The 15859-nt window shown below is 38.9% G+C and overlaps 1 protein-coding gene across 3 annotated transcripts in view; it reads right to left on the bottom strand.

Annotated features, from left to right (window-relative positions):
* Nucleotides 1–15859, bottom strand: part of MBOAT2 (membrane bound O-acyltransferase domain containing 2) — a 127043-nt gene that overhangs the window by 28795 nt on the left and 82389 nt on the right. For all 3 annotated transcript variants that reach the window (XM_044771914.2, XM_044771913.2, XM_070512638.1), the window contains one exon: nucleotides 8061–8156. In XM_044771914.2, coding sequence (XP_044627849.2) covers nucleotides 8061–8156 — 96 coding nt within the window. The remainder of the gene's footprint in view (nucleotides 1–8060; nucleotides 8157–15859) is intronic.

The raw sequence follows: 15859 nt of genomic DNA, 5'->3' as shown, positions 1-15859 counted from the left end.
TTGAGGAACTAACAGTCTTTTTCTGCCAAATCTCCAGCACAAGATATGTGCTAAATAAATATTTTTTAAAAACCAAATGAACAAAATTCTAAGTATCCAGTCAAGCTCTATTACTCTTTCTGTAGGTTGATTATGCTCCCTCCCACCTGTCTATTCTCATCTGTGCTTGAAAGCATTTACCATACTGTTGTGCAATTATCCGTTTACTTTTCTGTCACCACAAAAGTCCTGAGCTACTCAACAGCAGGAACACTGCTTTATTTATCTCTGCACCATCGATACCTAGCATATATATGACTAATTTGCAAAAATGTCTCATTATCTTTTGTTTCCTTTACTGATGATCATTAGACCCAAATATTCCCTTTGGTTATAAATGGGCAACAATTCCACTGCTTCTGGTCCAACCTGTCTTGGGGTAGGGTCAGGGGGTGGCAGATGTGAGAGTAAAATTACAGAAGAAAAAATTATTATGGAGTGATAATGAAGGAGTGTGTTTTGAATAAAAGTAAGAAAATATAGAGGAAAAGTCCAGAAAGGGATGAACAGATTAAAGAGAGCTCAGAAAAGTAAACCAGAGGGGAAAACGGACAGATGAGTCCAACACTGGCACGTGCATGACCGGGAGACAGAACAGAGTGATAAGGAAAGAGGACCAACCTCACCCCATTACAGCAGAACCCACTGTGCAGAGAAAACACTTCTAAATGAAAATAATTCCACTGCTCACATAGAGATTAAGTGCAGTGGGTGTTCTTAACAGTGCGTAAATACCTGTTTGGGTGACAACTAGAGTGACTTACATGATTATTTCCCTCACATCTTTATTGACATTTTAACTACCTGTTGACTTCGCATTTTAGTGGAGCCTTCAATACCTAATCACCTCCTGACAGGACCCTCAAAGACCCTCCTGTTTCCCTCAGGTGGAGGCTGGGCGATGGAAGAGGGAGGGGAGCAGACGGCTTCAGAACCTCCGCCCAGGAAGGTCAGGGCCTGGGACGCAGCCACTGCAGCTCCTATAGGACAACACCCTATTCAGATGGAACAACGGACACTTTCTCCTACATACTCTGCTAGGAATGCGGGAAGAAATGAAACCTAACTGTTCGAAATAAATACTTCAGCTAACGAAACAGTTTGAGGTAATATAAAAAAATATCTCTCTGATACAAAGAACTAAAAATTCTAGACTTCTTGAAATAAAAAAAAGGATGCAAAAGTTAGAAAGTCTATTTACATGCATTTTTTTCTCTACAAAGAATGAGAATAGTAGGATTTAGTTCTATCACACAGTAAAACTCAACTATAGTTAAACATTATAGAGAATGAATGCTAAAAAAAAGAACAATCATTTTCTTGATTGTTCCATTATCTGCAGGAGACTGCTAACCTCTAACGATACCTGTATATTAACGCAACACAGCAAATACAAGCACCTACAAGGTCAAAGGTCAGTTGCCGCAGGGTGCAAGTAGCCTAACAGCAGCAGCAAACTGCTAATTCTCTATTCTCAGTCATCTCTAAGCACACAGGCGCTCTTCCAGCCACAAACAACCAGACCCACCGTGCGCCTAACGCACCTAATGCCAAATGAATAAGCAGTGAGAGACACAGAAAAGGCCACTGGTCTCTGAGCCATCCAGTCATTCATTCATTTTACTCCCTCATTCAGAAAACAAGTATCTGATAACCACCTACGATGCACCAGGTGCTGGAGATATAGCCATGAACAAGACAGAGTTCTCACTGTCATGGAAAGTACATTGTATCGGAGAGAGAGACAACGAACGCATTGACAGGTAAATATATGGTACTCCATATGTTGCTAAGTGCTGAGCAGAAGAATGAAGCAGCGTAAGGGGAGAGGGAGCGCCAGGATCCAGGTGAGAATTGGCCTCACCCAGAAGGTGACATTTAAACAGAGAACTTAAGTCAGAGAGCAAGCCATGTGGAGGTCTGGGGTAAGAACGTTCCAGGAAGAGAGAGAAGCAAGTTCGACAGCCCTCAGGTAGAAGTATGACTGATGTGTTGGAAGACTGGTAAGGAGGCTGATGTAACTGAAGCAGGCGAGTAAGGCAGACAGGAAGAGGAGCTGCAGACAGACAGGCAGCAGGAGGTCAGATCTGCCAGGCTTTTGTAGGGTGCTGCAAGGACACGGGAGGGTTCGAGGCAGAGAAGTGACTTGGTTTTAAGTGGACGTGTGCTGGCTGTGTTGAAAAACCTGTGGGGTGCCGGGGGTGGGATAAACAGGCAGGTGAGGATGGCGGCTCAGACGGGGTGACAGCAGCAGTGGTCTGAAGTGGATTCTAGCTGTCTTCTGAAGGTAAAGACAACACGACTGATGACGATTTGATAACGGATTCGATGCAGGGCTTGAGACCTGATGCCATCATGGTTTTTGACTGGAGCAACTAACTAGAAGGATGGAGCTGACTGAGAGGAACGCAGGAGGAACAGGGAAGGGAAATCGGAAATTGTTTTAAGCATGTTCAGTGTGAGACACCTATTAGATAACTGAGGGGAGACTGGCGAACAGGCAGCTGGACACGGGAGGCAGAAAACTCAGCCTTAATCCTGACCATACTACCCACCAATTGTGGAAGACTGTGAAGCTATTTAACTTTTCTAAAAAAAAATCATCTGATGCTGCAGCTATCTGTCTATAAAATGGGGATATCTATAAAATGGGATAATAATGCCACTGTGTGGATTAAATAAAATATGACAAATACTGGAACAGTATCTGAGACACAAAAGACGTTGGATAACCCTTCATTTAATAAATACTGAATTGCTGCCAAGTATAAGGCACTGAAAGTATACAATAATTAATTGTAATGTGCTGTCTCTGAAGAAGCTTTCTCTCTAAAATAGGAGATAAACAGATATGTGAATAACTATATAAAAAGTGTTAAGCAGGGCTGGCCGGGTGGCACAGCAATTAAGTTCACATGCTCTGCTTCAGTGGCCCCCCGGTTCACCGGTTCGGATCCCGGGCATGGACCTACATGCTGCTTATGAAGCCATGCTGGAGCAGGTGCCCCACATATAAAGTAGAGGAAGATGAGCATAGATGTTAGCTCAGGGCCAATTTTCCTCAAAAAACAAAACAAAAAAAAGTGTTAAGAGCCAAATGAGATATTTGCAGAACTGTGTAGAGAGATGAGAGAGAACTTCAAACTGAGAAAATTGGGGGGAAAACACCTCAAACAGGAGTCAGTTCATCTGGGCCTTTAGGATTAAGGAGGTTTGGATATGCAGATAAGGTTGAGAAGGGTGTTCCAAGCAGAGAGAATAAGATGACCAAAAGTATAAAGATAGGAAAGCAGTTACTTCCAGCTCTAGCATCAGACGGAAGAAGGAAGAATGGGGGAGGCAGGGTGAGGGGCGAGGGCAGGCATGCCAGGGAGGGCTCTGAGGGCCAGGTATCAACGTCACAGATCTGATAAATATCATTATACCACACCACTTTGTGAACAGACATAAAAGCAGGGAAAGGCTCAGGTAGGGTGGGGAACAGACAAGTAAAAACCGCATGACAGATCCATGCCTGTTTACTCTTGGTAACTTGAACTACATTAGCAGCTGCTGGACAGAATGTTCCTCGTGACCAAATGCCAGGAGACACTCCCACAGGATGAAACAGGATAAATGGAACACTAAGGTTTAGCAGGTTGAATAATTTACAGCAACCCTATTCACAACATAGTTACTGGGCGCAATATGAGAGAAGGATAATAAAGAATAGCCAAGGGCCTCCTATGACTCAGTTTATAGAGTACAAAGAGATGTCTAAACTTAGACTCTCGACTTGAACAAGGCTTTCTCCAAGGAGTGATGAGCAAGAAGTGTTACACCAAATAGCTTATCACTTCTTATGCTGGACAGGACTTTCTCCTACAGAAGTACTTGGCACCTAGCAAAACGGCCAGCACGGGCTCCAGATATCTTAGCTGAATGAACATGTAGGAGTAACCAGTGGTTAAATATTCACTGAGCATCTGATACTACCTGGTTAGCTCTAAAATATATTCTTGATTTGAATGAAGAATTATTTCACATATATCTTTTTGGTGGGTGCATGAAGCTATCCCTTCAGCAGCATAAAAATCCATACATTCCAATCAGAACGTACTACCTTCCTGCCAAACCATGTGTCTGGCTTCCATCTACAGGTGATTTACCTGCATGAGAGGCAGGCATTTACCTTTCTTTTTTCTGTCCCAATACCATTTACTGAGAGGGGCTTTCCTCACTGACCTGTAATCTCACCATTCCTATTCTGTACATTTATTTCTCAGACCCGTGGGTCTGCTTCTCTTCCCTGGCTTCCTTGGTTTGTTTATTCCTCTGTCGGTCATGCTATTTTAATGACTGCTGCTTTTCAAACCGTAGTAGGTTTTTATAGCAAATTTACCACTCTCAAGCACTTATTCTAGAGAAATTTTTCAATCAATTTGTCTAATTTCCCTCAAAACCCCAACATGAACTGCATTACCCCTACAGAGTAAGAGGAATTAACATCTTTACAATACTGAATTTTACTATCTGAATAAACAAGATATTTCTCCAGTTAGTCTTCTTTTATATCCTAAAGTTATATAGTTTTCTATACAGAGGTCCTGTACATTTCTTTTTACACATATACACATAATACACAGATATTTCATAGTTTTTATGGCTTTTGAAACGAGGATCCTTTTTCTATTATATTTTCTAACTGGGTATTGCTGATACCAATGGAGGCTATTTCATAATACTTGTCTTGTGTTTATTTTCTGAGGCTAACATGAAAAAGCTAATAACTTCAGTAGCTTGTCCATCTTTCTGCAGAAAGAAACTGCTATTAAGAAGTGAGTCCCTTTTATCTAACCAACATCTTAAATGTATCTTGAACTTAGTTATACACACACACACACACACATACACACACAATGTCAGTTTTCCACGCCTCGTGCAAGTAAGACCACCCCATTTAGAAGAGTGCCCACATCTCCTCAGCAAGAGCCGGGCTTCACTTCCTGTGCTTCTAGCTTCAGGGCAACAGGACAGCTTAGCATAAAGGATGGGTCACTTCATCCAATTCTACCTTCCTCAGACACCCAACATTTCGAATGGCTACCGTATTTACCCTAATTAGGATCGAGTCAGGATCTTTTCCATTCCTGTGTTACACACACTCAAAGCTTCCAAAGGCCTAAATATTTCATTGAGGGGAGAGCCTGCCTCTAGATGGCTTCTTTTTTCTCCTGTGTCCATTAAAAAAAAGCAAAAAGAGTCCTTCAACTTAGTTCTGCCAGGATGGTCTCCTTCAGCCAATTTGTCTCTATATACTCTTTATCAGTTCACTGATAATGGTCAAACGTTTTCTCCTATGGATAAAATGGTCAAATGTTTTATCCAATGGATAAAAATTACACATTAAACTGGGAGTTTTATATCAGGTTGTCCGTTTTTAAAATACTACGTTGTTTTTCTTCTACATAAATATTTAAATAAAATTTAAATATCAGCAAAATACTTAAAGCCATGTCACAAAAAACTGTTTTTGAACATGCATTTTGCTCTTAATGTAAACTATCCTCTAATCTGTGGGCCATGTAACCAGTCTTTTCCGTGTGAGCAGAATGTGAGCAGAGGTGGTGAGGAGAAATGCGCTCTCTTTGCTCACACTCAACACCCGCTCCCATCAACTTATCAGGAAGATTCCAGCGATGCTGAAGGAGGTGGAGTCACAAGACAGAAGGAGCCTGGCTCCCTGAATGATGGTCAGAGCAGAGTCTCCCGCCTCAGTGCACTATACCATGAATGAGAAATAAACTTTTATTAAAGCCATTGAAATTAAGTTGCTGTTTTAACAGTAGTTAGCCATCCCTAGCCAGAGAGTAACAAGAGTTTAGAACAGCAGATAAGGGAAATAAAAAAGGTAATGATGAAGATCAAACCAGAGGGGTTACAAGGATCCAGCAAATACTGCATCACACAGATTTGGTACTCATACCAGTTCATATTAGTAAATTCAATTTAGCTATGTTAAATTACTTTTTAAATCTGGTGGTTTAAAAATATAAGCAGCACAATATTTTTTAATGAAATACTATGTGAAATCCCAAAATATACATGAGAAATGTAGGACAGATGTGAGTTGAAGATTGGAGACTAGACCCTCGCCTGCTTAGCACCTCTGGTATTTGCCTATGACTCCAGAAGTCAATTTGAAAATTTGTGACTTTACAACATTGTAACATTTAGTTGCTAATATTAATATTTCTGTTAGCAACATGCACAAGGTGAATTAGTCACGAGTATTCTTTTTGTTTCTACTTTATACTAAATGCTTAATTTAGTTCTCATTTATTATAACGCAAGTATTCAAAGCTATGAATTTATCTCTTAGTACAGCTTTGCCCACATTGCTCAGGTTTTTCTATATTGTGTCTGTTTTTTCCCCATTTTTCTCGCTATATTTTCTACTTTCTTTTTTACTGAAGTATTAGTATTGACTCAATAAGTATTTATTTAATGCCACTATGTGCTAAGCACTAAGGATACTAAGACGAACAAGACCAGTGTGGTCCCTGTTCTCAGGAAGATTGAATTTTCTAAGTGATTTTGATTCTTTTAAACTTACAGAACTAGTTCCTGCTTTCATTATACTATGATGACAACATGCAACCTGGGTTACTTCTTCAAGTTCACTAAGATTTACACAGTGGCCCAATATATTTATTGATTCTGCTGATTAGCTCTTTTTCTTCAAGAATTCCTTATATGTATAAGGTAGATTGCCATCCTCTGTCTTCCTTTTCTGAATTCCAGGTGCATTTCTCAATTCTATTCAATAAATTGTTAATTTGACTAACTATATTTTTTAGTGTATTTAATCAGTTTTGTTTTGGTTTGGTTTGGTTTGTTGTTTTGGATGCAATCTCCTTTCATCCAAGCCTATTTTTTAAGCCTGTTTAATAAAAGTAAAATCTACTTTAATCTCATTAAGGAGAAAAAGATATTTCATCTTCTAAAATTATCTCGTCTCATACCAGTGATTTTTCTCTAAGCTCACAGAACTTTGGTCCATTTCTACGGTTGAAGAATTTTTTTTATAGATGTCATGATTTGTTTTGTATTATTTTTTCTACTTTACTTATCCTTACATTGGATTTATTGGTCATTATTTATCCTGTCCCAATGAGTGGATTGATTTAAAAGCAGGTTTTCTGTATCTTGTTCAACAGAGAAAGCTGTCAGGCTTGACATAAAGAATAGAGAGGTTTATTTTCAACTTCCTGACCTGGTATCCAGGTGTTAGCAGATGTCCCTCTATAAAGACGGTGAGCAAGTTAGTTCTTAAAGACCTGGACTGCATTTATCTCATAACAGATATTCAATCAGTTTTGTTACAGAACAAAGAGACCCATTCAGTACCAGGGAAGGACTAAATCCCCTTTGAAGGAACAAAAGCCAGAAGTTATTTCCATTACTCAGTTGAATACTACATATGAAAATGTATAGCATTCCACAGAAGTGAAACGCATAGGAGTCAAGTAAATGCTCAAGTGTCTTCTCCAGGAAATTCAGATTGACCAAGCTAGTCCAAAGACCTGTGGTCAAAAGAAAGCCCCATGTGGTGCTAAGAAGCAAGAACCAGTGATCAGATCTTATACAGAAGCTGGTGAGTGACAGTACAAGAGGAACTCAGAACAACAAAGAAAGGGCAGCAAGGACGCAGGCTCAAGGGGGGCTGATCTGCAATACTTACAAATGACTGCAGACATTTCTATCCGAATTAGGAAACGCTTTCAGTATCAGAATGACATATAACAAATTTAACTGCTATCTATTTAGAAATTTTATATAAGTCAATTTAAAAGCACAGGTTATTTTTGCAATTTATAGAGCACTATAAAAGACCACTTCACAAGAAGAAAAATTCTAGTCATAAAATTTTCAGCTAAGATAGCTTTTCATTTGAACTATTAAATGCAACTATATTTTGTCCCTTAACCAACATGTTAGAATAGATAAAACATGCTACTGAATCAAAGTGTTAATCTTACCCTGAGAAATCAGCAGAATATTGTCCATAATCAAAGATGTAGACTCTCGTAATTTGGCACACTGTGAGGTATCCCAAAGCAAACAGAAAACAGTACCTGGAAAACAAAAGTAAGCCAGATTAGTGAAAATAAAAGATCCATTTTGTTAAAGAATACATTTTGAATTCCTTTATTAACTATATGGTATGGTTTGAAAATTATTACTAGATCCACTCCACAAATAGCTTTCTTCAATAAATTATAAAAACTTTTTTCTAGTATCTGCCTCAGTTTGCTTGAATTTTGTACCATCTTTGATGGCAAATGCATTTCATTACTGCCTTTACTCATTTTTTCCTTATGAAAGACCTCCATACACCTTATATACCTGAAAGTCATGCTCACAAGCAAAAAACTGTAAATATTGGTATTTATTGTATATATTCTTCCTTTCTAGAAAGCAAAATTTAGCACAAAAATATTGGTTAAAATATACATTAAACAAATTCTTAATAGGATTTTAAAATCTTGTCCTCAATAGTCTAAAATCATACATCCTTAGTGTGGATCACGTAGCATTTACTCACGTTTTATAGGCATGGACATTTAGTGATTTTCACAATTTTAAGATGCTTGTGACAGAGTTACAATAATTAAAAATATACTATGGGGAAAAGAACTTACATATCAATAGAACAGAAACCCAGAATCAGATTCTAGAACACATAACCTTGCATAAAACGACGGCTGCAACGCAAACTAGAGGGAATGGATGGATGATCACGTAATTAGTTGAACAATTTCGGTGGGGAAGGGAGCCATCCCTTCATCTAAACAGTTCTAGGTGGATTAAAGAATTATATATACAATATAAAAAAAAAACACATAGCAGCTATGAATAAATATTGAAATATTCTCAAACTGGGGAAGGACTTTCTAAACATATATAGTATAGAAGAAATCAATCGTTAAAAAAAACCCAATATATTTGGCTAAGTTAAAAATCTTAAATTTCTCATGTAGACAATTCAGGTCGTTTTATGAAAGAGTTCTTTCAAACTTTAGACAAATAGGTAATTCTGATCTACTTGAATTACTCCTGAGCAAAGAAAAAGGGAGGAAAGCGTCCTAATTCAAATACTTTACAAAGTTATTATATTCTTGATAGCTATACCTGATAAAGTAGGACATATGCATACTCACACACAAAGTGCTGACAAATCCAACTTAAAATGATTTCTAAAAGTATGTGGCAAATTGTATTTTCCAAAGATGGCTGCAACAATATCTCCCAGTTCATACGCTCTTCTGCTCCCTCTTGAAGAGGAACAGTCTCCTTCTCTATCCACTTCGAATCCGAGCTGGCCCTTCACCTGCACTGACCAGCGGGTTACGGCAGGAGTAACACTTTGCTAGTTCCAGGCACAGCCCATAATTAGCCTGGCGGTTTCTACTTCTTGCCTTTTGGAAGCTGGTTGTCAGAAAAGAAGCGTGACTATCCTGAGACCACCCCATGGAGAGGGTCTGCAGGATGAGATACAAAGTGGCAGGGAGCAGGGAGGGAGGGGGAGAGAGCAGCGAGGAGGGAGAAGGAGCGCCCAGTTGAAAGAAGTGTGAGTGAAAACACTGATGTCAGATGAAAAAGACATATCTATCTAGTTGAAGCTTTCCTGGATTCCCGACCTATAAAATCATAAGCAAAATAATATAACAATTTGTTTTAAGCCACTAGGTTTTGATGTAGTGACATAACCAGAAAAGAAGCTGGTAAGTGAAAATAGGGTGCTACCATAACAAAAACCTAAAACACACAGTGGCTTTAGGACTGGGTGGCAGGCAGAAGCAGAAGAGGTCTTGTGGACATTGCTAGTGAAGTCTGAAGGGCAGTAAAGACATTCTAATTGGAGGCTACAGAAAGGCAACTCATGTTACACAGGGGCAGAAACTGGGTAATACTGTTTTCTACCATAACATGGAAAATAGAAAATATACCTAATAATAAGTGCCAAGAGGTTTCCTTTAGGTACACATAACAAGGTATGGATAGAGGGAGATGAACTAAAAAAATAAAAAGGGTTCAGTTTTTGAGCAGAATTTAGGAACAATAGAAAGGGTTCAGGACAGTCTTTCTAGGCGGCAAAATATTCTCTCTTTTTTTAAAGACTGGTCCTGAGCTAACATCTGTTGCCAATCTTTTTGTTTTTTCCTCTTCTCCCCAAAGCTCCGCAGTACATAGTTGTGTATTCTAGTTGTAGGTCCTTCTAGTTCTGCTATGAGGGATGCCGCCTCAGCACGGCTTGAGGAGCGGTGCTATGTCTGCGCCCAGGATCCAAACCGGTAAAACCCTGGGCCACTGAAGCAGAACTTAACCACCTGCCATGGGGTCAGCCCCCAGCAGAATATTCTTAAAGAAGTCAAGGTAAAGAGAAGTCAAGGGTACTCTCTCATGACACCTCAGAAAGTTTTAAGGGCACAGCTTTATAGAATCTCTGAGGAAAAAAAAAAAAAGAGTTTCTAAGAATCTTAAGCGTATGCCTCTTAGACTCTCTGCTAGACAAGGACGTTTTTAAAGAATCCCGATGGTGTTACCCTGCAGCACTTTCAGACCAGTGCAAAAAGGGGACTGTTGAAAAGAGATCCGTGGGTGTAGCTTCCGTCTAATGCAGGAGGATTATAGTTAGATACACAGGAAGCCCACATTGTTTTTTAAAGGAGTTATATGAGATTGGATTGAAAGGGAGAAATGGTTCAAAATGAAAAGAGAGCCTTAGATTCACAACTATCTACTGGTAGGTAGCAGGCTAAGAAAGCTGTTCAACCGCAAAATCTGGTTATTTCTCACGAAAAAGGAAGGTGTGGAGTCAAGAGCCCAGAGGGTGAAGGCAAGAGCCACAGAGAACCACTCACAGGGACTGGGTCTGGGCCCTAATCAAGGAACTGATGACACATGTCTGTCTGGATTTCACAACTGCTGTGGGGCAGGGATTGCTATGTGACTTCCATTCCCCTCCTTTTTTAACAGAAGTGTCTACTACAGTTATCCTATCACTGTTCACCCTTGTATATCAGGTATTAGAGAGGCCAAAAATTTGCCCCTTTAGTTTACTGGTCCTCAGATGGAGAAAAACTGTACTTGAGGAACCACACCCAAGAAGCCTCATCCATACTAATGACAAGATAGAGATCTTGAGCTCGCTGCCATAACAAGATGAGACTTTGGGGATCTTGGGAAGGAAGTGAATGTATTTTTTATGCAGGATTTATGTGAATTGTAGGGACCAGAGGACAGACTATCTCCAAAGATCACTGCCCCCAACAACAATCCTCCCTGTTGCACACGTAGATCTGCATATCAAGAGTTGGAATACAATTCTCCTTCCCTTGAATCTGGGCTGGACTTCACAACTTGGTTTACCAAGAGAATACAATGGAAATGACTTCCAGAAACTTCAAGGCTAGGTCATAAGAAGTCTTGCTGTGTCCTCCAAGGTTTCTTGGAATGCTTGTCCTTAGCATGCTTTCTCTGAGCCCAGCCCACATGAAGAGGCAACACGTAAGTGCTCCCGTCAACAATCCCAGCTGATCTCCAGCCAACAGCCAACATCGACTCTAGCTGTAGAAGGGAACCATCCTGGATGTCAAGTAGTCAAGACTTCAAATGACTGCAGTCCTAGCCAACATTTAACAGCAACCACACGAAGATTCCAAGCGAAAATTGTCCAGCTGAGTATAGTTAACACAGAGAACCATGAAAAACAATAATAAATTGTTGTTAGGCCACTAAGTTTGGGGTGGTTCGTCATACTGCAGTAGAGAACTGAAATAATTCCTTACTAGGACTTGAGCGCACTAAAACTCATAGGAATTTAAAATACCTCACCTTGATCAAGTAAGGCTTATTTGATAAATACAAGTATGATTCAATATAGGAAGATCAGTAATACATATAATCATAATGATGAGTCAAAGGAAAAAACCAGATACATAAAAAAGCATTTAATAAAATTCAATAATGTTTCCACATAAAAAGAAAACTCTCAGTAAACTAAGGGAAAAGGATGCTTCCTTAACAACAAAAAAACCCTATCAAAATACTGAGTACTTTATTGGCCTTAAAATACTATTAATTCATGGAGGAAAGCATATGAAAGTTTTTGAGGGGGAAAGAAGAGCTATACGTGTTAGTATGGATCAACTTATCTGTAGACTTATTTTGAAAATTTAAATAACATTAAAGTCCACTCTCTTCAAACTAATCTCTAAATTTAGCATCATAATCCTAATCAAAATCTTAACAATACTTTTAGTGAAACCTGACTAGCTGATTTTCAAGGTCTTCGGGGAAAACTAAACAAACACGATGAGGAGGACCTGCCCTATCCTACAAAGAATATGCCATGGTGATTTATAATGTAGTATTGTTTCAGAAATAGATCAAAAGACTGACTGAACAGAGAAGAAAGTTCAAAACTAGACCCATTGTACAAACGCAAGTTTTTGTTTATTATAAAGCTGGCATATAAAATTAGGGAGAGAAGGATGAATGAGGCAAATGAGGTTAAAAAGTTAGCTCTCCTTTCAGAAATAAAAATAGTTTCTCAGTTCACACTACACACACGTAGAAAAATCCAGTCAGATTATGACAAGATCTAAATGTCAAAAATAAGACAATAAAAAGTACTTGAATAAAATACAAAAGAATATCCTCAAAATCCTGGAATGGGAAAACCTTCATAAGCATGACAAAAATCATAAATGCCATGAAGATAAAGTCTGACATTTATTATAAAAACACTGGACATTTCTATATGACAGAAAATTAAATGAGTAACTATTTACTTACTATATATAGTAGGTTAATATCCCTAATAAACAAATTCCACAAATCAACAAGAAAAGAATTCAAGAGAAAAATGGATGAGAATATGCATGAGCAAATTATAGAATAAAAAATTCTAACAGCCAGTCCATTTGGAAAAATAAATGAGATTCAAGATAAGGAATGATAGGAAACAGTAATACCAATTCAGAAACACATATTAGAAGGATAATATTTGTCAAACATAATTGGAAAACGTTTAAAAGTAGATAACACTTTTAAGATTGGCAAAAGTTTAAAAGTAGATAAATATCCAGTTTGGGTAGGGAAAACATGCACTCTTAAACACAGTTTGTAGGGATGAAATTTTAAACAGCCTTCTTTTGGCAGGTGATTTTGCAGTGCACATCAGAATCTGTACATACTCTCTGAACTGCCAATTTCACTTTCAGGAGTCGATCTCAAAAAGTAAAAATATTCACAAACATGCACAAGGATACATACAAAGACAGTCACTAAAGCACCGTATTTAATGACAAAAATGGAAAACCAACTAAATGTCCCCAATATGGTATTAGTTCAAATAAATGGAAATAATAAAATAGACAGCCACACTACAGAATTCAGGAGCAGTGAATAAGGAGACATCTCTATGTACACACAATGAAAGTCAGCGTTAAGTGAAAAAAGTAAGGTAAGAATAGTATGTTTAAAATGTAATCCTATTTTAGGTACAAAAAAATCTATACAGACCTATATTTACATACATATGTGTTTTTATGTACATAAATATATACTGATATATCACAAAAAAAGTTCTAGAACAAAACTGTAGTAGACACTGTAGGGTTGAGGCACTCCATATGCACGTCCACCTCCATTCTCCCTAGATTCCCTCGAAGATAGAGGGCAGAGGGCTAAGCGTTCAATCTCCCAGCCTCCCCAGCGGTCAGACGCAGCATGAGACACAGCCCTCGCCTGTGAGACGCATGGAGAAGCCGGCTGAGGGTCCTGAAAAAGGTTCAGATCTGCATTGCCCCACGTGGCGACCACTTGCAGAAGTGTTCTAGATCTGGTTCATACCGGCTCAAGAAAGCTGCTAATTTTCTTTTTCTTGATTGCTTCTTTTTTTTTTTTAATTGAGTTAATGATAGGTTACAATCTTGTGAAATTTCAGTTGTACATTAATGTTTGTCATTCATGTTGTAGGTGCACCACTTCACCCTTTGTGCCCACCCCCCACCCCACCTTTCCCCTGGTATCCACTAAACTGTTCTTAGTCCATAATTTTAAATTCCCCCTATGAGTGGAGTCATACACAGATTATCCTTCTCTCGCTGGCTTATTTCACTTAACATAATTCCCTCAAGGTCCATCCATCTTATTGCAAATGGAATGATTTTGTTCTGTTTTGCAGCTGAGTAGTATTTCATTGTATATATGTACCACATCTTCTTTATCCATTCGTCTGCTGATGGGCACTTAGGTTGCTTCCATGTCTTGGCTATTGTAAATAATGCTGCAATGAACATTGGGGTGCATAGGACTTTTGGAATTGCTGACTTCAAACTCTTTGGATAGATACCCAGTAGTGGGATGGCTGGATCGTATGGTAGTTCTATTTTTAATTTTTTGAGGAATCTCTATACTGTTTTCCATAGTGGCTGCACCAGTTTGCATTCCCACCAGAAAGCTGCTAATTTTTTAAGAATTTTTGTAGGCTAGTTGTTAAATCAGCCATTATTAAAAATTAAATGATATGAACATAAAATTAAATTATATTACAAACAAAGGTATTAAATATTCAAAACTCATCACTTCCCAGTTACTTCTTACCGTTGGCTGTTTTCTGTGCTCTTGAGGTTATTCAGATCTACTAAAGCTGCGTGGTGGGATACTATATGATGCTGAGCTACGGAGCGTCTCTTCCCACGTCCACATTAAGAGACTTCAGGTCAGCAGCATTAAGTGGACCATGGTGGAATATTGACACTATGGAAATAGGCAAACACTCTGAATCTTCTTGACCCTTTAAACTAAAGCCTGTAAGACAAATCTTACCTACCGCCAGTTTCTGTAAACAACATTTTATTTGATCACCCTCATGCTCATTTGTTTACATGTGCCCATGGCTGCTTCTGCCTTATAACAGCAGAGCCGAATAGTTGCAAAAGAAACTGTACAACCCTCAAAGCCTAAAATATTTACTATCTGGTCCTTGATGGAAAAAGTTTGCTGACCTGAATTAGAATTAAAGCAATGAAGAAAAATGCTAATAATGCACATTAAACCTTAGAAAGTGTATCATGATTGTAGCCATTACATTGTGCATAGCACCCCCCCCAAAAAAGGAAATATACTTCCAGTGTTCAAAAACTCTTATTCAATTCAGAAAGAAGTGCTATTTTTTCCCTATTATCTGTAACTGAAACGCATTCCTAACTAACACCAAAGCACACAAAACTTTTGTTGTTATCTTTGAGTTAGACTGCAGGGAACGGCAATGGGGAAAGCCTTGGATTTCCCAAGTTCACATACTAGCAAGGGAAGCAGAAATGTAAGCTAATACGAAGGTGCACAATATTATTGTGAGTGCTACGGTCAATGCATGAGTTCCACTGAATGCCTCCAAAGTGGAAAATATACATGCAAATAAAATCCAGACAGACCTGACCTAAATTTAACAGCCCCATTGCTACATGTGTGACCATAATAAAGTTACTTTATTTCTGAACCCTGCTTCTCTCACTTACAAAAGCTAGATACAGGGGCTGGCCCAGTGGTGCAGTGGTTAAGTTTGCACATTCTGCTTCGGCAGCCCAGGGTCCGCCGGTTCAGATCCCGGGTGCAGACACGGCACCACTTGGCAAGCCATGCTGTGGCAGGCATCCCACCCATAAAGTAGAGGAAGATGGGCACGGATGTTAACTCAAGGCCAGTCTTCCTCAGCAAAAAGAGGAGGATTTGCAGCAGTTAGCTCAGGGCTAATCTTCCTCAAAAA

This window comes from Equus asinus, chromosome 6, assembly GCF_041296235.1.
Source record: "Equus asinus isolate D_3611 breed Donkey chromosome 6, EquAss-T2T_v2, whole genome shotgun sequence".
In the NCBI taxonomy this organism is placed as follows: domain Eukaryota; kingdom Metazoa; phylum Chordata; class Mammalia; order Perissodactyla; family Equidae; genus Equus; species Equus asinus.
This window is presented reverse-complemented; position numbering and strand designations above follow the sequence as displayed.